Source organism: Lemur catta, chromosome 4 (assembly GCF_020740605.2).
Source record: "Lemur catta isolate mLemCat1 chromosome 4, mLemCat1.pri, whole genome shotgun sequence".
NCBI lineage: Eukaryota > Metazoa > Chordata > Mammalia > Primates > Lemuridae > Lemur > Lemur catta.
In genome coordinates this window covers 36084828-36108274 of record NC_059131.1, presented here as the reverse complement: position 1 = coordinate 36108274, position 23447 = coordinate 36084828, and the positions used below count along the sequence as shown (strand labels likewise).

General features: G+C 34.1%; 1 protein-coding gene across 2 annotated transcripts in view; it reads right to left on the bottom strand.

Moving 5' to 3' along the window:
* The window catches only part of FOXN2 (forkhead box N2), a 62317-nt gene that overhangs the window by 20276 nt on the left and 18594 nt on the right, over positions 1-23447 (bottom strand). For both annotated transcript variants that reach the window (XM_045549559.1, XM_045549560.1), the window contains exon 2: positions 6898-7448. In XM_045549559.1, coding sequence (XP_045405515.1) covers positions 6898-7434 — 537 coding nt within the window. In that variant the 5' untranslated portion in view covers positions 7435-7448. The remainder of the gene's footprint in view (positions 1-6897; positions 7449-23447) is intronic.

The window sequence follows — 23447 nt, the reverse complement described above, 5'->3', positions numbered from 1 at the left end:
TTCAAAAAGTAGAAAAGAATGAAAGGATACAATGCAATAATAAAATGTAATGACACACCTAGGAAAGGACATACTCTAAATTTCCAACACTAAAATAAAATTTACACTAATTTCCAACCTCCTCTCCTACTGCCAATATCCCCATTACAAAAAAAAAAAAATCGTTTCACTTGGAAAACTACCAAGGCAATTAAAAAAAATATATTTTACTGGATAGGTATATTTTTTTCCTCAGATATTTTATAAACAGAAACCATTTATACCCAGTAGCATATTCTAAAATTGCTTTTGCAAAAGGAAGAAATAATAAGAATTTTAATCTAGTGGGAGATTAGATAGGTAGATCATATACTATAATTAAAATTTGGCTGGAAACATAGAGGTAATACTTTAAGGGAAAACAGGTTATGATAGTTCTTTTTTTCTTTTGGAGACAGAGTCTCACTCTTTTGCCCAGGCTAGAGTGCCATGTTGTCAGCCTAGCTCACAGCAACCTCTAACTCCTGGGCTCAAGCAATCCTCCTGCCTCAGCCTCCCCAGTAGCTAGGACCACAGGCATGCACCACCATGCCTGGCTAATTTTTCTCTATATATTTATAGCTGTCCATGTAATTTCTTTCTATTTTTAGTAGAGACGGGGGTCTCGCTCTTGCTCAGGCCGGTCTTGAACTCCTGAGCTCAATCAGCCCGCCTCGGCTTCCCAGAGTGCTAGGATTACAGGCGTGAGCCACTGCGCCCGGCCTGAACTTATGATTTGTTTAAATATTCATAATATGATTTCTTATTTTAACAACTTCTTTATATTTGACCTACTGGTATAGCTTCTAATCCATTTGTTTCTTATGATTTCTGATGATAGATCTGCTAATATGGTCTGGAAACTAAAGCTACACTTTCATTTATAGCTATAAATTTATACCTATACAATGGACAACTTGATGGACCTCCCTACGGAAAAAAAACTAAAATGCACAAAAATTTCAAAAACATTTTAATGACATCATTGGACTTGTAGGAAAGTGAGTAATCTAAGGAGGCCAAAAATAAGTGAAAGTAGGAATTTTAAATTATCTGAAGGTAGCTTTAGCCCTGCCAGGTATTTGCCAAAATATGATGAACCTGACCTTTCATTTTGACATCTCACAGGATACGAAGCACAAAAGATAAAGCAAGGGCTAGCAGAGGCAACATATGCATACCTGAAAGATCCAGATATTAGAATTATTATAATCAGATAATATAAAATATTTTTCAAAGTTAAAAGATAAGTTTAAATATAATCAAGGAATAAGACACTATTAAAAACAAGCTGATATGAAAAAGAACCAAAGGGAGCTACTAGAAATAAAAATGTAATAACTGAAATTAGAAACTCAATGGACAGGGTAAACAACATATTAGATATAACTGAGGAAAGAATTAAGTGAACCAGAAGATACATGTAAAAACTTACATAGAATACAGCCGAGAAAAATAAAAAGATGGAAAAGATGAAAGAAAGGTTAGCAGACAGATTAAGTAAGATGCAGTGAAAAGGTTTAATATAATTTAACCATGGTTCCAGATAACATAAAGAATGGGAAAGACACAATTCAAAGACAAAAAAAATTGAAAATTTTCAGGCATTGGTGAAAAAAAGAAAAGACAGATTACTATTAAGAGTAAGCTGATTATACTGATGGCTGGTTTCTCCAAAACAATAATGAGTTTAGGAAGGTATATACAAAATTAAACTATTCTTCAAGAGCAATGGTGCAAAAAAAAGTAATTTTCAAATTAAAATTAAGAGTGTTTACTATCAGAAGGCCCTCACTAAGGAAATTCTAAATGGATAAACAATGGTAAACAATGACACTGGTAACTATAAGAGTAAATATAAACGGAGACTATATAAAATAATAATGAAATATGTAATCTGTAGCATTAAAAAAAAAAAAGACAGGGCCAGGCGTGGTGGCTCATGCCTGTAGTCCTAGCACTCTGGGAGGACGAGGCAGGAGGACTGCTTGAGCTCAAGAGTTCTGAGACCAGCCTCACCAAAAGCGAGATCCTGTCTCTACTAAAAACAGAAAAAATTAGCCAGGTGTCATGGCACGTGCCTCTAATCCCAGCTACTTGGGAGGCTGAGGCAGAAGAATCGTTTGAGCCCAGAAGTTTGACATTGCTGTGAGCTAGGGTGATGCCACAGCACTCTGGCCCAGGTGACAGAGCCAGACTCCGTCTCAAAAAAAAAAAAAAAAAAAAAAAAGACAGGATAACATTACCAAAATATTAGAAAAATAATGGAATGAAGGCTCGGGGAATCAATCAAAAGAAGGCAAAGAGAAGGAGGAATAGGGAGATGTTATGGACTAAACTGTTTCTCCCCCCTCAAATTCATACATTGAAGTCCTCCCCATTCAGTGGGACTATATTTGGAGATGGGCCTTTAAGGAGGTAATTAAGATTAAATGAGGTCATATGGGTGGGGCCCTAATCCAACCTAACTGGTAATCTTAAGAGAAAGACACACGACAGGAACATATAAGCAGAGAAAAGGCCATGTGAAGGCACAGTGAGAAGGCAGCCATCTGCAAGCCACGGAGTGAGGCCTCACAAGAAAGCAATCCTGATGGCACCATGATCATGAACTGCCAGCCTCCAGAACAGTGAGATAATAAATTTCTGTTGTATCAGCCACATTTTGTTATGGCAGCCCAAGCAGATTAAAAGAGAATTAGGAGGCTGGGCACGGTGGCTCACACCTGTAATCCTAGCACTCTGGGAGGCTGAGACGGGCTGATCGTTTGAGCTCAGGAGTTCGAGACCAGCCTGCGCAAGAGCGAGACCCTGTCTCTACTAAAAATACAAAGAAATTATATAGACAACTGAAAATATATACAGAAAAAATTAGCTGGGCATGGTGACACATGCCTGTGGTCCCAGCTACTGGGGAGGCTGAGGCAGGAGGATTGCTTGAGCCCAGGAGTTAGAGGTTGCTGTGAGCTAGGCTGACAACATGGCACTTTAGCCCGGGCAACAGAGCGAGACTCTGTCTCAAAAAAAAAAAATTAAAAAAAAAAAAAAAAAAAAAAAGAGAGAGAGAGAGAACTAGGAGAAGCAAAACAAAAAGTACAAAATAAAATAGTAGGAATAAATCAAGATATGTTAGTAATTATGATAAAACAAAAATATACTAAATTCTCCAATTATTATATAAACTGAGATTTAAAAATAAATCTGGATATATAGTGTTTACAAAAGACAAACCAAAACTTAAGGACACAGAGCAGTTGAAAGATACACTAATCAAAAGAAAGCCGATGTCAGAAAAACAACACTTGAAACCAAAAAGCATTACTATTAAATGATAGAAGATTCAATTCACCAATAAGATTCAACTTGACTATGTTATTAAATAACATAATCTCAAAATAAAACAAAAAATTAGCATAACTATAAAAAGAAATTAACAAATTCACCCTAGAGATTTTAACCACTTCTGATAATCAGTAGCTCAAATAGATTAAAAAATCAGTAAGTATATGTAAGAAATGAACATGATTAACAAAGAATCCAACAGACATAGAACATAGCATCCAATAACTGTGCTCCATTTGTGTAGCACATTCTCTACTATGCATGGAATATTTATGAGCACCAACTATGTGCTAGGCCATAAAGGAAGCTTCAATAAATTTCAAAAAAAAAATCAATATCTGTCATAGCCAGCCACCAAGATGCAACACAAAGCAAAAGCTGTCTGCCACTGAAGGAGAGGCAAGATACATTCCCCACTCCAGTTGCAGGGAAAGGATGGCTGGTGCTGGGAAAGAAGTACAAAACCTAGCTATCCTCACACTTCGCTGACACTAGGCAATGTGCCACGTGCCACTGAGAGAAGGGCAAGAAATCTGCTCATGCCCAGATCCTTGGATGATACAGAGATCTGCTGCCACTGGGAAAGGGAGTGGTCACTCACTTGTGCCCAAGACCTCCCACTAATACTAGGCAGAGTTTACCTACCACGATGGGAACGAACAGGAAATTAGCCTGAACTCTAGAATAGCACTGTCCAAATAAGACTTTCTATGATGATAGAAATATCTTACATCTGTGCTGTTCAATATACCAGCCACTAGCCACATGTAGATAACGGGTTATTGAAGAGTACAGCTCTAGACTCCATCTAGTGAGTAGAGGGAAAGACTGTCTACTTTTGGGGTTGACAGAGAAAGCCTCACCCCTGAAGTACAAGCATACAGAACTGTTTAGGACTAAAGCTAGACAGAAAGACAAATATCACAAGCTCTCACTTGTGGGAGCTAAAAAAGTTGATTGCATGGAGGTAGAGAGTGGAATGATAGATATCAGAGACTGGAAAGGATATATGGGTGGGAGGGGATGGGAATGAAGACAAGTTGGTTAATGGGTACAAACATACAGTTAGAAGGAATAAGTTCTAACGTTTCAAGGCAGACAGAGTAGGGTGTACAATACAACAATGTATTGTATTTTTTCAAAATACATAGAAGAGAAAACTTGAAATGTACCCAACACATAGAAATAATAAATACTCAGGTGATAGATTACCCTAAATACTAACTTGATCATCACATTCTATGTGTGTAACAAAATTTCACATGCACCACATAAATATGTATAATTTTTTTAATTAAAAAAAGACTAAAGCTTCAGGAAGAGAACCAAAAAATGCATCCTGACCTTTCCAAGAGCCTTGTTCCCAGTAACAAGAAACAGCAATCTATTGCTGTGAGAGAGGCAAGAGCACAGAGAGAGGTATCCTACCTCTGCCCTGTTCCCAAATGTGGCACAAGCTGAAAGATGAAGGTGTACTAAGAGTGCTGAGAAAAAAATCATCTGATACTCCAGGCCTCACACTAAGCACAAAGTATTGTCAGTCCATCTCTGTAGGAATCTGAAGACTGGTGTACTGAAGGTACTATGGCAACCACAACACCCAAATTGCTCAATTACTAATTATACTGATCAGTACCTGGTTCACACTAACACCTGACAGAAGTAGAGGCATATCTATTTCTGGGTAGAAATATTATTTACCTCAGTCTCTGACATTCTTTCACAAAAAAAGGTCTGACATCCAATCCATAATTATGAAACACACAAAAACAAGAGAGAAAACCAGACCCAGAGATGGATGAGATAGTGAAACCATCATACAGACATTATAATTATGATTAATGTTTATGGATCTATGGGGAATTTTAACAGAGGCATGGAAACTTTTTAAAAAGGCAAATGAAAATACTAGAAATGAAAAATATTTAGAAGTCCCTCATCAGACTTATCAGCAGAATGAACACAGAAGGGGAAAGAGTGAACCTACAGAAAGATCAATAAAAATTATCCAAACTAAAACAAAGGGAGAAAAGAGTGGAGGGAGTAGCAGAGCAACCAAGAGATAAGACAATAACACTCCTACTTTTACTTGAGTCAAGAAAGCAGGAGTGAGGCAGAAGAAATATTTAAAGAAATAATGAGCAAAAATTTCCTAAATTTGACAAAAGACAATAAACCATATATTTAAGAACCTCCAAGAAACCAAAACAGGATAAAAATAAAGAAAAGCACACATACGCCCATTACAGTCAAACTGCTGAAAAACAGTGATAAAGAGAAAATCTTGAAGACAGTAAAAAAAAAAAAAAAAATTACATACAGAGTAACAAAGAATGACAACAGACTTCTCTTCAGAAACTATGGAAGCCAGAAGACAACAGAGTAACATCTTTAAAAGAAAAAAATGTCCACCTACAATTCTATACCCCCACCCAACAACAAAATTAAAAAAAAAAAAAAAAAAAAAAAATCATGGCCAGAGATCTGAACAACAAGAAATGTTAAATAAACTGAATGACAAATGTTAAATCAACTAACTTCAGGCAACTTTTTCTGTAAAGAGCCAGTTAACAAGTAAAATGGTATAATGTTATTTGAAGGTAAACTATAATAAAGATACATACTAAAAACCATAAAGCAACCTCTAAAAAACACCAAAAAACAGGCCGGGTGCGGTGGCTCACGCCTGTAATCCTAGCACTCTGGGAGGCCGAGGCGGGCGGATCGTTTGAGCTCAGGAGTTCGAGACCAGCCTGAGCAAGAGCGAGACCCCATCTCTACTAAACATAAAAAGAAATTATCTGGACAACTAAAATATATATATAGAAAAAATTAGCCGGGCATGGTAGTGCATGCTTGTAGTCCCAGCTACCCAGGAGGCTGAGGCAGTAGGATCGCTTAAGCCCAGGAGTTTGAGGTTACTGTGAGCTAGGCGGATGCCACGGCACTCACTCTAGCCCAGGCAACAAAGCGAGACTCCGTCTCAAAAAAAAAAAAAACAAAAAAAAAAAACCCAAAAAACAAAGGAATAAATAATAAGCCAATACTAAAGATAAAATTAATCATAAAAAAAAATCAACCCAAAAGGCAGGCAAAGTGAGAAAAAAGAACAGATGGAACAAATACAAAACAAATAGCAAGGTGACAGATTTAAACCCAACAACATCAATTACATCAATGTAAATGATGGTCTATACTTTGATTATAAGGCAGAGATTGTCATATTGAATAAATAAGAATCATTTACTGATACAGTTATAGGAATACTACAGAAACTAGTAATAGAAAATTGGAACATTAAAAAACTATAATCTATATACCTATAGTAGACTGAACATAATTCTGCTACATTTATATTAATATTTAAGACATTTTAAACCATGTCAAATGAAAGCAAATGAACTCATAAAATTAAACTCAGCTAAAGTAATCTGACTTAATTATTTTTTGTCTCTCTTGATTTCTTCGTATTTTAAGGGCTCCATATTAGTTAGTTCCCCCACCTCACCAAATATAGCAATGTTCATAAACACTGACCTTGCCATGGCTTTTTTCCACTTTCTGAAAACATTTATTCAGGGACAGATTATGTCGAACAGAATTCTTCCAGCCTGTTGGTGCAGTAGCAAAATATGGGAAACGGTTCAGAATCCAGCTATAAATTTCTTTGACAGGCAAACATTTATTTGGCGAGTGTTCAATAGCCATGTAAATGAGAAGACTGAAGGAGTATGGGGGCTTTGAAGTTGCTGATTTTTTTTCTGGATTCTGGTAGCAAGAGGATCCAAAGGATGGCACATCATCTCCCTCTATGTCATACAATGGACTAACAATTGGAAGACCCTCACTTCCGAGGCTGAAGTTTGTTAGAAGATTAGTACTTTCATGAAGCCAGTTCAAGTTTGTAAGTTCATCATCTGCTGACTCACTGTCCACTAGAGTGGCCTTTGGCCTGGCAGCATCAACAGCTTCAGGCAAGCTTCCCATTTTGTAAATCTGGCTTAATCCTGCAACCTTTTCAGCTCCTGGGGTTTCAGCTCTCTTATCTGGAGTCATTCCAATTACTGGACCCATTTACTCTTACAGTTCTGCAACAAAGGAAACAATTATTAATCAATGTAACACTTAAAATTCTTAAACTCTAGGAAAAAGAAAACACGTATTTAAAAATCCTCAAATCAGAGAAATTTTGCCATCCATTATCTCATATAATATTTAAGCACAATATTTGTACAATGAAGATACTAATGATCATAAAACAAGGAACATAACTTATTTCCTATTATTTGAAATGGCTGTAAATAAAATGCAGCTTTATAGTACCATATGTATGGGTGATATTAACAAAATTAAATAATGTATTTTAAATACTTAGTAAATGCCTAGCCCACAGTAACCACCTAATAAGTGGTGGCTATTATTATTAAAAATGAACAGATTATTTCTTTGAATTATAAGACTTTATATATCTTAAGGATCTATAATTTTACTGTAATAATCATATGTGGCTCAATCCTGAAAAGAATCAAATTTGAAATATTCTTTAAGCAATGATCCAAATAAACCCTTTCCTCAAATTTGAAATATTTACTATAAAAGGAGAGAAACAATTTCTAATATTTTTATAGCATATCATGCTAAAAAGAGATGTTTTTATTTATTTTTGAAACAAATAAAAATTATATAGATGGGGTACAATGTGATATGATACACGTATTCTACTAGATCTACTTATGTTTGTGTAACTGAAATAAGGGGAGATACCTCTAGAGTTTCTGCTTAGGACATAGCTGGCAGGTTACAAGAATTATGAAAACTGCTCAATTTTAGATGAGAACAGTCTATCTGAATTCTGCTAGCTATCACTAGACACAGTCTCAGAGCACTCAATTAGCAATAACATTACCTAATATTTTTGGGGCCAGTCATTGTGCCAAACACTTAACATATGATGTCTCAATTAACCGTCAATTAAGCTCTATAAAGTAAACACTATTATTAACTCAAATATAAATGAGAAAAACGATTCAGAGAGGTTAAACAACCTGTTTAAGGTTGCCTGGCTAGTAGGTGGAACCACCAGAATTTAAATCCAGGCAGACTGACTTCAGAACAAAAATTCCAGCTACAACATATATCCTGACAACAGTATATACACATCACCTATGAGTATCAAAGACTCAAATCCTGTTCTTTTTAAATCTTATCAGCATTTTCTCCATATCCAGTTCTAACCTCTCTCATGTACACCTTTAACTTGAAACATCAAGACAGTGTAAAAAAGATCAAACTGTATGTTATACAAAGTCTATTTCAATCAATTTCTAAAACCACACATACATAACCATTCACACATATGCACACAATGTATTTCGGAGCTGACATCCTGTCTTATGTAAGTGGCCAAATTATTCATATTATTACCAATGCGTTCTATTCATAGAGACTTAAAAACGTGATGAATGAGAATTCATTGGTTGAATAAAGTCTTGCTTTATTTAAAAAAAAAACATTCTTTAGCTACCCAGTGTCCAATTAAAGAGTGATTAATTTTTAATGTTTAACATTTGCCTTTTCACTTAAATCTCCATTTATCTTCAATCACATATAGAAATTACAGAGTACCAAATAACAGTGGCTAACATTTACTGAGATTTTACTACATTACAAACTCTATGTTATAGGATTTAAAATGTATCATCTCTACTTACTCTGAACCACTACTTATTTCTATGTATGCCTTTTCTTCCTGTCCATGAATTCCATGAGGGGCAAAGGTCTTTTACTTTTGTATTCCTAATGACTCTTATGAAAATATTGGGTATAAATGAGTAGGCACTCAAATCATAAGTATTTCAGACTGAAATGAACTTATAATCCACACAATTTAATATGTTTATTCTGTACCAAATGCTGTACTAACTGCTTTTAAGAATTATTTTATACTGGAAACAAATCCTTAATGGTAGGAAACACCCTAAATGTTAATAATCAGAAAACTGGAATTCATTGTTATGAATACAGAAATGGAAGTGAAGTAAGCCATTTGCCTAAGCTTCTAAAGCTAATAAAAGTAGAGGCCTGGCATGGTGGCACACACATGTAATCCCAGCAATTTGAGAGGCAGAGGTGAGAGGATCGCTTGAGCCCAGGAGCTGGAGAGCAACACGGTGAGACCCCATCTCTAGAAAATAATAGAAAAATTAGCCGGGCGTCGTAGTGTGAACTTGTAGTCCCAGCTATTTGGGAGGCTGAGGCAGGAGGATCACCTGAGCCCAGGAGTTTGAAATTGTAGTGAGCTATGTACTCCAGCCTTGGCTACAGAGTGAGACCCTGTTTCAAAAAAAAAATGTAAAGCCAAAATTACAAACCAGGCTGAGCTCAGTATCCAAATTTTGGGCCGTTAGAGTTAGGCTCAATTTCTTAAGGAACTTATATTTTTAGTAATGCTACTTAAACAGAAGTAATGAATTAATTACTAATGTAAAAGACACTCAATAATCAGTCTTTAGGTAACTACTGACTAAATTCTCTCATCAAAAACTAATTTAAATGGTTGCAAATGTTATTCCTTGAATTACAAGTTTAGAATAAAATTCCATTAAGATGTAAAGCAATATTATGCAGTAAATATGCCAAAGACTTATACAAAGTGTTAATCCAAGCAAAGTTTACAAATCAAGTGCTGACATAGAAAAGCTGACATTCTCTTAGTATGGATTGAAGTGCCATTATATTTTCAAGGAGAAAAAAGAGCTGTTTTTAAACTATCCTTTTGGAACAATTTAGAACACTATCCATTTAGAACACCAAATCCACTACAACGATAGGCAAATGACCTTTTCTTACAAATTAAGTAAATACAAGTAGCAAACAAATATATTAGCAAATATTCAAAGCTGAGGCAGGAGGATAGCTTGAGGCCAGGACTTCACCAGCCTGAGCATGAGCAAGACCCCTACAAAAAAAAGAAAAAGTTAGCCGGGTGTGGTGGTGTGCACTTGTACTCCCAGATGGGGAGGCTGAGGCAGGAGGATCTCTTGAGCCCAGGAGTTTGAGGCTGCAGCAGCAAAGAGCTATGATGATGCCACTGCACTCTAGTCCTAGCAACATAACAAGACCCAGTCTCCAAAAAAAAAAAAAAAAACAAAAAAGAAAACATTCAATTTCACTAATGATCAAGGAAATGAAAAATCAAAACAAAAATGTGATATTAAATATAACATATTAATACTTAGCACAGTACCTGGTATGCAGTAAGCACAAATATTAGTCATAAAAACAATATCTATTTTTGTCCAAATTAGCTATGGTTTTAAAAATGGTATACAATTTTGGCCAAAGACCTGGGGCCATTTTGGAAAGCTAACTGGCAATATATAGGTTAAAAATCATTAAAAATTTCATGTTCTTTGACCTAATAATTCCACATGTGAGTCATTATAGTAAAATAATCCTATGTAGGGAAAATGGTACTTCTTTCCCCCTCCCAACCCATTCTCCTTCCCCCCAACACAGATGTTCATCCAAGAATTATTAAAGATAACGGAAAATTATAAACAAGTTACATCATATCCTATAATAGAGAAATGGTATACTAAAGCACATCTATTCAATCTAATATTTAGTAGCCATTAAAAATGATTGTCTTGAAGACTGAAATAAAAAAGAGTATAAAAGCTGGTGAAAAAGTAAAACATATACAAAAATGAACAGTGGTTTATATTACTAACTTGGTAATTTTTTCTTCGTTGTTCTATTTTCCAATTTTTCTTTAATGTGTTTCTTATTTTTATAGTTTAAAATTAAAACAATAAACCCAAGGGAGAAAAGACTGTGCTAGATTATTTTTAGTTGTAGTATTTCCATTTCACAAAAAACGCAAATCACAAGAAGGCCACAGACTTATCAGAGGGCTCAAGTCAAAAACAGAAACCACCTTTCGTATTCTTAGTACAGCCTGTTCTGTTACAAAGTTTTTCCGTAACATGAATTAGCTCATTGTTAAATAGGGGAATGATTTTAGTATAATATAAAAGTCACATTGGTTTGTACATGATTTTTCCCAGCCTATGTTTTCAAACTGTTAAATAACAACAGCTGAACCCAAAATAGGCTAACACAGAGGAAAGCAGCAAGCTGCTGAAAATACAGTACTGTACACAATTTTCATTCAACCCATGTTCTTCCTCTTGGCATAGCTTGGCCAAATGCTCTTTCTTGGAAGTGCTTAATGAGCTCTTCTCTCCAAATCTTTATGCATTTTTACTCTGGCCTCCATAATCCTGTGGCTTCAACTTTTCCTTGCACACCCTTCATCTTTTTTTAATCATAAATTGACAGTAGTATTTATTTGCGATAAATTTAAGATATGTTTTTAAATATTCCAGTATTCTCATTAAGATTTATTTTTGTTAGCATTCTGGTTACAAAGCTGTATGTTTTGGGTGAGCTGACTCACCAACTGCACAATTTTAGTGTTTTCAGGAATACATAATATGTAATATTACTATAGAGAGATTTATATATTCAAAACAAAATCAAGAAAACTTTCAGTTTTACTTATTTGGAAAATTCTAGTTTTATGGGAAACTGTCTTAAAATGAACTGAAACCATTCACTAGCAGAGCATTAATAATATGCACGGTCAGTCTGCTTCATAAAGCAAAAGGCATAAAGTACTAAAAAAAAAACGTGGGCTAGTGATGTAATATATCCTTTATTAATCTTTTAAGAATAATATTTCAATAAACTACACATAATTGTTATACATAATAAATATTACTCAAAATAAGCATTTAAGGTCAAGAGAATATGATGTGGGATTTGAAAAATATACTCTAATATTTTAGGAGTATAACTAGCTTAACCCAAGTAATTAAAACAACCACTAATAGACCAATTTCTAAAGACACTGCTACCCAAAAAAGTAGGTAAATGTACTAGACAATTTAGCAAAGTACACATTTATGTTAAGACTCAAAATCTTCTACATTTTAGGAAGGAGAAAAATTTCTTCTCACAAGGAGAATTTCAAAAGTGTAGAGTTCAAGTAAACCCACCACAATCACTCTGGAACCCCTGTCCAGAGCTTCACTGTGTAACTGCCATAGCAGTATCTTGAGAAGAGGGCTTCGGATTTAAATGTACCATTTTTTTTTTCACAGCTTTGCAGTTCATGCATCTCACAAGGTATTTAATAAAGATATGCACATCTGCATATTCAACATCATAGTGATATTCTACTCTAGGACAAGAAAAATAAAATTACACACTAGAATTCTCTAATCATTTCCCAAAATGTCAGAAGAAAGCATCTTTGCTTAGGTTGTTATAAACATTGGTATGAGAGGAATACTTTACAGAGACTAAGAGAAATTAAGTCACAGAATTTTCAGTATTATCTAAAACATAACTTGCTGCATATTGCAGAGAATTATATGTGTTACATTGATAGCCTTTTTGACCAAAATAGCTAAGGGACCTACTGAACACAAAATTTTGGTTTTAACCACACAGATTTTTTGACTTATATTATGTAGCCTTCCATGTAAATATTATATAAAACTGAATTATATGGAATCCATTCTGGAACCTTTTTCCCCCACCAAATTCATTAACATTACTGCAGCAGTAATTCATTTTTACAGACTAGTATTCCACGTTATGGGTATTCAACAATTTCTTACATACTCTTAAGGAAAATTTAATTGTTTACATTTGGGGCTATTATAAATAGTACTGTTATGAGGATCCTTGTTCAAATCATCTGGAACACAAATGCCAAGAATTTTTCTTGGGTATACGTTTAAAAGTAGAATATATGTCAAGAAGTAGAATTATTGGGTCACAGAATATTCTTCTCTTCAATTTTAACTGATGACAAACTGTTTCCCAAAAATGGCTGAATTAATTTACACTAATCAGGAATGTATATATATTTCAGTTGCTCCATGTACTCATCAAAATTATTTTTTTACAATCTGATGATTGTGAAATTATATCTCCTTATAGTTTTAATTTGCATTTCCCAGGTTAGTATTGGGGAACATCTTTTCTTGTGTGTGTGTATAGGTATACCTATATAATATGCCATTTAGGTTTCCTTTTCTATAAAATGTCTATTGAAATCTTGTATCCATTTCTCTACAGAGTTTTTCTTAATGATTTATAATATTTGGATACTAATCCTTATATGTGATGCAAATATCTTTCCCCAATAGATGAATGTCTTTTCAGTCTCTTTATTAGTTGACTCTTAATGAAAAATTTAACTTTCATATAGTGGAATTAACCCTTCCCTTTATGGTCTGATCTTTTATAGTTTTTCCTATTCACATTTAGGTCTTTAATTCACCAAAAATGTATGTATGTATATTTTATCCAATTTTATTTTTTACATATGGATGTACAATTATTCCAGCACCACTTATTAAAAATTTGATCCTTCCTTTTTTTTTTTTTTGAGACAGAGGCTCACTTTGTTGCGTGGGCTAGAGTGAGTGCTGTGGCGTCAGCCTAGCTCACAGCAACCTCAAACTCCTGGGCTTAAGCAATCCTACTGCCTCAGCCTTCTGAGTAGCTGGGACTACAGGCATGCGCCACCATGCCCGGTTATATATATTTTTAGTTGTCCAGATAATTTCATTCTATTTTTAGTAGAGACGGGGTCTCGCTCAGGCTGGTCTCCAACTCCTGACCTCGAGCGATCCACCGGCCTCGGCCTCCCAGAGGGCTAGGATTACAGGCGTGAGCCACCGCGCCCGGCCTGATCCTTCCTATTGGTAGAAACAATTTGTCATTGGTCCTTAGTGTCCCTGCACATTATCACCAGATAATACCAAGAATGCAAGGCCTTTATCTGGGCCATTTCTCAGTTGTGTATTTGTTTCAAGCAAACCTGGGGGATGACCTAACATCTTCTCCCAAAGAGGTCAACCTCTATCAGCATTTCTTCTTTCATCATGAGTTATTTAGAAAATTTTAATTTCCATGTGATTTTTCTTAAAAAACTTTTGTTACTTATTTTTAATTTAACTGAATTGATATTGTTATGGTCTACAGGATATCAAATCTCTAATATTTGTTGAAATTTGTTTCATAGTCCACTATGTGATTGGTTTTCATGATAATTCAGTTGATGTTTCTATGGTGACTGGATGAAATATATGTCCATTGGATCCAGCTTGTTAATTACACAGTTTAAATTTTCTATATTCCTGATTGGGTTTTTTTTGTTTTGCTTTGGCTTTTTTTTTTTTTTTTAGTCTGCTTTCTTTATCAAATACTGACAAATATAATCTCCCACCATACTGGTGAAATTTCTTAGTTTTTCCTAGTAGATCAAAAACAGTTCAGAAACAATTATTTTATTCATGTCAGGGCTATCATTATTAGTTGCATTCAAATTTAAAACTTCAATATATTCCTGGCAAAATGAGCTATTTACCATTATGTATCAATTCTTTTTATCTCTAGTAACTTTACTTGTCTTAAAGTTTACTTCAAATGATATACTAGCTTTCTTCCCATTAGTATTTACCAGGTGTATCTTTTTCCATTATTTTACTGTCAACATTTTTTTCCTTTGTTTGCTTGTAGTCTCTGTCCTAAACCTCATATAACTGAATATATAAAAAATAAGGCATGCATATATTCAGATTTACTTCTATTACCTTATTTGGTGGCCACTCTTTCCATGTCAGTTTTTCTCTTTCTTGACTTCTTTGCAACATTTTTTTTCCTCATTCCATTTTTTTTATCATCTACTAGTGTGAAGTTATATATGTATTTCTATCACTGAAGTATTACCTTAAAATTTCTGATACACATTTATCAAAGTCCAAATTATCTTTATTCTTTTCCTGAACAATAAAAAGATCTTTTGAATGGTAGCTAGCTCAAATCCTGGTATATAGCACTGCCGTGTCTATAAAATATTAACTGGTATATTCTAGTTTTTATTTCAACCACATAAGATGCTATTACTGTTTATACAGTCTGTTTTTAATTTACCCACATACTTGCCACTCTCTTTGATCATTTCTTCTTGAATCTCAGACTTTCTACCTATGACCATTTGCCTTCTACTTAAAAAGCAGTCTGCTGAAGAACTTTTAGATTTTATTTGTCTAAGCATGTCTTTATTTTGCCATTGTTCTTGACAGATATTTTTGCTAGATATAGAATTCTACATTGACTGCTATTTTGTCTTGTATATCATTTCATGGTCTTCTATTTCTGCTATGGTTTTGAAACCTGATATTCCTTTGAAGGTAATCTGTCTTTTCTCTTAAAATTTTTCCCTTTATTAATTTTTTTATATTTTCCATTTTCTTTTCTCTGTTACATTCTGGATTTCTTCAGATTTACCTTTCATTGTGCTAATTTTTCTTCAATAAGACTATTTGCTTTGATACCTATCTGTTGAATTTTAATTTCAATTACTATTTCATTTCTAGAATGTCTGATTACTTTTCAAAATGTTTGCTCTTTTTCTTATTTTTAAGTCTCTTACTGAACATATTAAATATATTCATTTTATATTTTACATCTGATAATTCCAAAATATAAATTATTTGCAGATCTGATTCCACTGATTTTCTTATATTGTGCCCTGTTTCCTTGAATAGTTTGTAATTTATAAGCCACTCATTTTTGTTAGAACTTTGCTAATGGGAATTCTTTGATGATGATTGTGTTAGTTTTTATCAGGCCCTTGGGAGTAGTGAGAGCCCAGGATCATTTTAAATTCCTAGTTTGAGGTTTAGTGTGAATTCATGCTGCAGATCAGTGTGAGGGCTAGTTTGTGGTAGCAAATTTTCAGTGAGATTTTATTTTTTCTGTTTGCGACAATATTCTAAAAAAATAAATTTTCTCTGTGGTCCCTGGATACATGAAGGCAAAGAATTTCTACATCACTCTTATACTTAGAAGGTACAGCTCTATGGGGCTCCAAGTTAACAGGGAAGACTATTTCCTAATAGATGCTCCCCCTTTGTCTGGGCTTTGCTTCCTGATTCCCTGAGCCCCACAAGGCCATGAAAACAGAAACTCACCTGATTTGGCAGAAACCCTCAAGGCAATAGCCACCTTCAGAACTCAGCCTACCTCAGTGGGTTTCCAATTAGTGTTTGGCCTAAGTATTCTTTACTTTTGGGGCCAGAGCAGTGATGTATGTCAGATTTTATTTTATCCAGTCTTTTAGGTTGTTTCCAGCAGAAAGGCTCATCTAAGTACTTACTTAGTTCACCATGCCACTGAAAACAGAGGTTTACATTAGTTCCTGATAACAATGCCACTAAAGTACATTATAGTTATTTTAGCACATCACTTAAGTTTTTTTTCTGCCTCAACATACTTAAGAAATTCAAAATAATTCTACTAATAAAAGTTGCTCATATGACAATGATTCCCAAGTGAAAGTGGGTAGAGGACATATCCCTGGAGGTAGAGAGTAAATATAAAAAACTCTGTGCACATTTTTTAAAGAGGGGCCTCTTCTCATCCCTTTAAAAAAGTCATACTCTTTAAACACAGTATAGGAAACATACTTTGACCTGTTAACTATGATTCAGGCTTGTCATTGTAAACAAAGTCTTGCTAAAGCATAATGCTTACAGGGCTGCTCAAGTATAGGAGACTATTCTCCCCACTTTAATCAGTGTGTCCCATGGAACAAGTGTTCTAAATTTTCATTTTGTGCTTTCATTTCAATAACTAAAGAAATGTATTTTACCATTTTCCAAGAGAAAAGTGAGACAATTTAAAAAAAAAAAAAACTACTTTAGGAATTAAAGTTGGTGATTCTCAAGGGAGATGGATAATTTTTTTTCTTTAGAAAAGATCCACACATTATGGCCTCCCATTGCTGTTTGAGTTACTGGATTAATCTTAGTTCTATATCTTAGTCCTTATTTGTACTGTAGTCAATGTATCTGATTATACAGATCTATGACCCCTTATCTAAAATCCTTGGGGCCAGATATATTTCAAAATTCAGAATGTTTTGAATTTTAGAAAGGTAATACAATGTATATATGATATGTCACATCTCAGTGATGTCTGAGGCAACACTCCATAATAAAAATGTTAATATTTCTGTAGCAAAATGTATATTCACACTAAGAGGGGGGATAAATAAAGACCATCAATAGCCTTGTATCAGCTCAGATCATGTTTTGCCACTAAAAGGGTTAAGAAAACTTTTGGTTTCTAGAGTATTTTGGATTTCTAAATCATGGAAATGGGATTATAGATTATCTGCTATTGAATGAAAAGCCACATAAATTTCATTAGAATTTCATATAACATCACAGATCTGAGTAAGATTTAAATAAGGGTAAAGTGCTCATCTTAAGGTGCATGAATTCAATGCATAAACTTTGTGATTTTCCCCCAAATACTTAGGAGTTCCTTTTTTATCTGTAGTTTAATAGTTGAGGACATAGAATAAGTAACCTCCTGATAAAGAAATATATTATGAATTACTGAAATGTCAGAAGTACCTAAATGTAATAGGAATTTTACACATATTTGAAAGCTAAAGTATTAGCAATATTATATTGGACTATGATCATAGTATCTCTACATCAAGCAATGTGGATAAAAAGTAGAGAAAGAGAAGTGTAAGAGACATATTCAGAAGAACCTCTCCTGGTTCTTTTGTATGAAGCTTCACAAAGAAACCTCTTGTTTCTACTACACTCATGGTTCTTGTCATACTTGTTAGATTTTATGGTAAATAGTATACAACTATAAAATGAAAGGCTTCTTCCCTGACAAAGGAATTAACATATATAGGAGATATTGAGCAGAAACTTGAGGAGGCAGTTTATTCGAAGTTAAAATTGTGAAGGATAAGCAATTTAATTAATTAAAAATTCACAAAAGTAAAACCTAAATCATTAATCTTAATAATCACATCTGGAGATAGTAAAGCAGATGGTTATGAGCCTGGGCTGTGAAGAGATCCTGCTTGGGTTCAAATTCCAGCTCTGCCACTCACTGGGCTCTAAGACCTATCAATTTAGAATTATAATAGTACTAGCTTTCATAAAATTCAAAGTACAAATGAAATGAGAATGAAAATAAAGCACTTAGAAGAGACGTACAGAGTAAGTACACAAGATTAAATACTAGCTGCAGAGATGCTAATGATGGTTATTGCTATTACTTTTTTTTTTTTTTTTTTGAGACAGAGTCTCACTCTGTTGCCCGAGCTAGAGTGCTGTGGCGTCAGCCTAGCTCACAGCAACCTCAAACTCCTGGGCTCAAGTGATCCTACTGCCTCAGCCTCCTGAGTAGCTGGGACTACAGGCATGTGCCACCATGCCCGGCTAATTTTTTCTATATATATTTTTAGTTGTCCAGATAATTTCTTTCTATTTTTTTAGTAGAGAGGGGGTCTCACTCTTGCTCAGGCTGGTCTCGAACTCCTGACCTCGAGCGATCCTCCCGCCTTGGCCTCCCAGAGTGCTAGGATTACAGGCGTGAGCCACCGCGCCTGGCCTACTGTTATTAATTTTTTAAATTATTATTAGCTTTCTTCCTAAAGTAGTAGCTGAATAAGTGTTATAGCCTTCAAATATGAAAATTAGGGCACAAAATCAGTAACATTGCTTTATGTTTTGAAATTAAAAAAAAGTTTCTAGTATTAAGGATGGATCTCCCTCATGACCAATAACACCCACTGGCAAGGCAGCCAACTGCAATTAGGATTCTCAGAAGAGTGCTGCAATAGCCATTTCACCATTTTCTTTATGACACAACTTTCATTTCCTTATTCTATTTCTTTCTGTGCACTTTGTCGATATCATGCCAATCATGCTACATGACAGAACTCTTCTTTAAATCTTTGTAGTTAAATAATCTAAAAGAACTTACAACATATAAACTTATAGAACTTTCAGTGTTTTGTTATTTATGTCCCCAAAAAGGTCTAAATTCCTTTATTAACAGCTCTGCCTGATGCCAAAATTCTCACACACACAAAAGAATTTATTTAAAAAAAACGAAAAACAAAAACTACACTACCTCTGAAATAAAAAAAGTTGAGTTTTCACAATTAACACCATTCTCAGTAACAAAACAGGACAGGAATATAAAACATCTACATACACAGTTACATTCATTTGTATTCGACTAATTTAGAATCTGGTATCCTGTTTCTGAATTCTTATCAAGTTAAAATACTCAAAATAAGAATTTTCTGTTTACTTTCAAGATATTACTTACACTTATGAATTTCAACATAGTATCTATAGTACATTAAAAATATGGATTCATCAATATAAAATTTAATGACCAAAAAACGAGGCTCAGTCCTGCATTTCTCATGATCATTACGGTTTTTTAGTGTATATTTTAGTTAAGTTATATAGATCCACAGAAAATAAGGAATAAGTTATTCCTGCAATTAATTGTTTAATTAATGTGTTCAATGCTTTTAAAAAGTGCTTTTAAAATTGTACTACTGAATCTCTTCATCTACATTCTAATTTTAATTTTCTATCACACCTATATTATATAACCATTCTTAGAGTCCTAACTTTATTAGTTTCCAAATACTTTTTAATTGTTAAAAATTTACATTTAAAACATTGCATTGCCTAAGTGTTCTTATTAGGAAATAAATAGCACTGAGAAGACTCAGATAAAATAAAATACGATAGTCAATTCTTGATACTCTAAAACAAACTTACTCCAATTTATTTTTTCCTTGTACCCTCAAGCCAATCACTGAATATTTCTTTCCTCATTACCCAAAAAGGGTAATGAGGAAAATCAATTTTGCTGTTTCTAATAAGCTTTTACTACACTGGAGTGCAAAAGAACCACACCATCTGTTATGTTCTGCTAGAACTAGAAAGAAGCTGAAACCAACACTTGACAACTGTACCAAGAGGCCCTGAGGAAGACTTTAGTCAGTCTTATCCTTAAAGCAAGGGATGATTAACCTGAAACTATATGGGAGCATCTGACCTACAAAGTTGATTCTCATCATTTTGACCCTGCTATTCTAGCTTCCTACTTAAAATTAGTCTCATTAAATACTTCAATAACTGAATATCTGAAGCATGTGACAAATGAAATTTTTTGGTTACAATTTAAAAATTTACAATTACTAATCCTTTTTAGGTTGTCTTAAGAAATTTATAAACTTTATTTTTATTGATTTGCTATTTTATCACCACCAAGAATTTAATGTCATCAGTAAATCAAGCAATTTCACAAATGTCAAAAGAGCAACCAGAGAGTAAGGTCCATCTCTGATCTGTGGCTTTCTCATCCAATCAGTTTAAAATATTATTTATTTATTTAGCTAAGATAAACCCAGCAAAGGGAAATAGGCAGTTATTAACTTAATTCAGATTACTAAACGATTTTCATAGGAAAAAATATCTACAACAGAGCTATGGCAAAGCATAGAATACCAATGTTTATGAATTTTATTGGAACTGGCTGGCAATTACCTCAATTCTTCACTGTAATTTAAGCCTTCCCATTGACTAAAATTTAACATATAATAACAAGAAATTCCCATGCAATTTCCCTCTCCTTTCCTCACCTCCAATCTCCTTAGGAATGAACCGTATTTATTAATTATAATAAGGTAGCATTTCTCAAGATTGGAAGCCACAGCATTATATTTCCTAGATTTATTCAACAGTATAATAAGCTTATTATAATAAGCTTGACATAAAATATTTTAGCAGTTTATAGGTAATTATTTTCTAAATATGAAGGGTTCTTTTTTTATTTCAGAATATTAGGGGGGAGATTTCTTCATTTTTAAAAAAGAAAACATTTTGCTTCCTGCTAACTTGTTGAGTCAATAGCAAAAATAAAGTCTGACATTTACTGAGCACACACTATTTGCAAGGCACTGTGTAACAAATTAACAATCACTAAAGTTTTAAAGATATTCTATCATCTCAGAATATGTAAAAACAATGCTAACCCTCAGGTAAGGAAAAAAAAATAAGACATAAAAAAAAGAAGGAACTCACAGCCTTTCCTATTTCTTTAACAATGCATTCTTTAAGATTCTCTATTATAAATATTGTCCATCTCATAAAATCCAATACTAAGATTAGAGGGTAGATTAAAATCCCAAGTATCCTGCAAAAAGATGTATATTTGATTATAATGCTACATGATGTCATGTATCCAGGACAACTGAAGCATTATGGTCTCTAGGGATAAAACTGCCTCTTGGTCATAGATTTAGGTGACACAGCATGTGATCCATTGTCTCTAAACAAAAAAAATGTGTGCAGCTGCATTTTCTAGTCAAGGCGAGGGGGACTACAGGACAGAATACAAAAGGGTCAAAGATTTGTCTCATGGGGAAAGTAGTGCTCAAATGGGGGTAAGAAAAAGGAAACAAAATTGAGTGGGGGGGGACCTTTCTCCAACTCATGCTAAAAGCAGAAATCACTAAAACAGGAAGAAAAAAAAATTTAGAGTGGCAACCTTCCATTGAATACACTTTTCCCCTGCACTAACTTGCCCAGCTTGCCCAGATACATTTTGTAAACTATGTGTTTAGATGACACTTCTATCTAAATACTTCTGGGCAGTTTGTACTCAGTATATAGAGTTCCTCTACACATTGTTGCAGCATTTGTCTCCAAAAAATGTTGCAGTTGATCAGTTTCTTGGGGAAGTTAAAATGAAGCAATAACTTTGTAAGTTATAAAATGAAACATGTTTGCTTCTAACCAGTAACCATTAAACCTAATATTTTCTGTATAAAGACCAAATACTATTCTTTACAATGAATCCTGAGTACATAATCCTGCTTGTCACACAAACACTGATTTCAAAAGCAGTACCACAAAAGATCTAAACTTAGTGAAAATGGCTATTTCTAAATAAATGTTTAAAAAGTTGGTCTAAATAATTTCTAAACTTATCTAAAACATAGCATTAATTTACCCTACATTTTATTAAATATGATAGATAAGATGCACTACTAGTTCTCAATCTAATTTAGAAAACCCATCTTCTCAAACTTTGGGATCACAATCAATGCCATGTCCAAACAAAAATATGTTAAAAGCAGGAAAATACTGATGGCACAGAAATCAAAGGAAAAAAAAAAAATTAAAAAAGGGAAATAGGCCAGACCCTGTGGCTCACACCTGTAATCCTAGCACTCTAGGAGGCCTAGGCAGGAGGATTGCTTGAGCTCAGGAGTTCAAGACCAGCCTGAGCAAGAGCAAGACCCCATCTCTACTAAAAATAGAAAGAAATTAGCCAAACAGCTAAAAAGAGAAAAAATTAGCTGGGCATGGTGCTGTGTGTCTATAGTCCCAGCTACTCAGGAGGCTGAGGCAGGAGCATCGCTTGAGCCCAGGACTTTGAGGTTGCTGTGAGCTAGGCTGATGCCACAGCACTCTAGCCTGGGCAACAGAGCAAGACTTTGTCTCAAAAAAAAAAAAAAAAAAAAAAAAAAAAAAAAGGAAATAAACTTACCATTTAGAATTAGAAATAACATCACCTGTGCTACAAATCATATAGTGATGAACTAGCCAACAGGCGCTTTGGTTTTTTGACAGCCTTGAACCCTCAGCCCTCAGTATCTGTGGGTTCTGCGTCTCTGCGTCTATGGATTCAACCAACCAATCAAAAATATTTGGAAAAAAAGAAAATAGATGGTTGCCATCTGTACTGAACATGTACAGACTTTTTGCCTGTTATTATTCCCTAAACAATATAGTATAACAACTATTTACATAGCATTTACATTGTATTAGGTATTATAAGTAATCTAGAGATAATTTAAAGTACATTTTATGGGAGGAGGAAGTACATAGGTTACATGCAAATACTGTACCATGTTATATAAGGCACTTGAGCATCTATGGATTTTGGTATCTGCAGGGCGTCCTAGAATCAATCCCCTGTGGATATTGTGGGACAACTGTACTGCACTTGAAAAGTAACATTGAAAGGAACAAAGTTACAGAAACCTGAAAGTCAATAGATCTAATGTCCTAAAGTAAATGGGTAAATTTGGTTGGTATTTGAATACAAATGAGATACTCTGTCATCAAAATTTATGTGTAATATGATTTCAA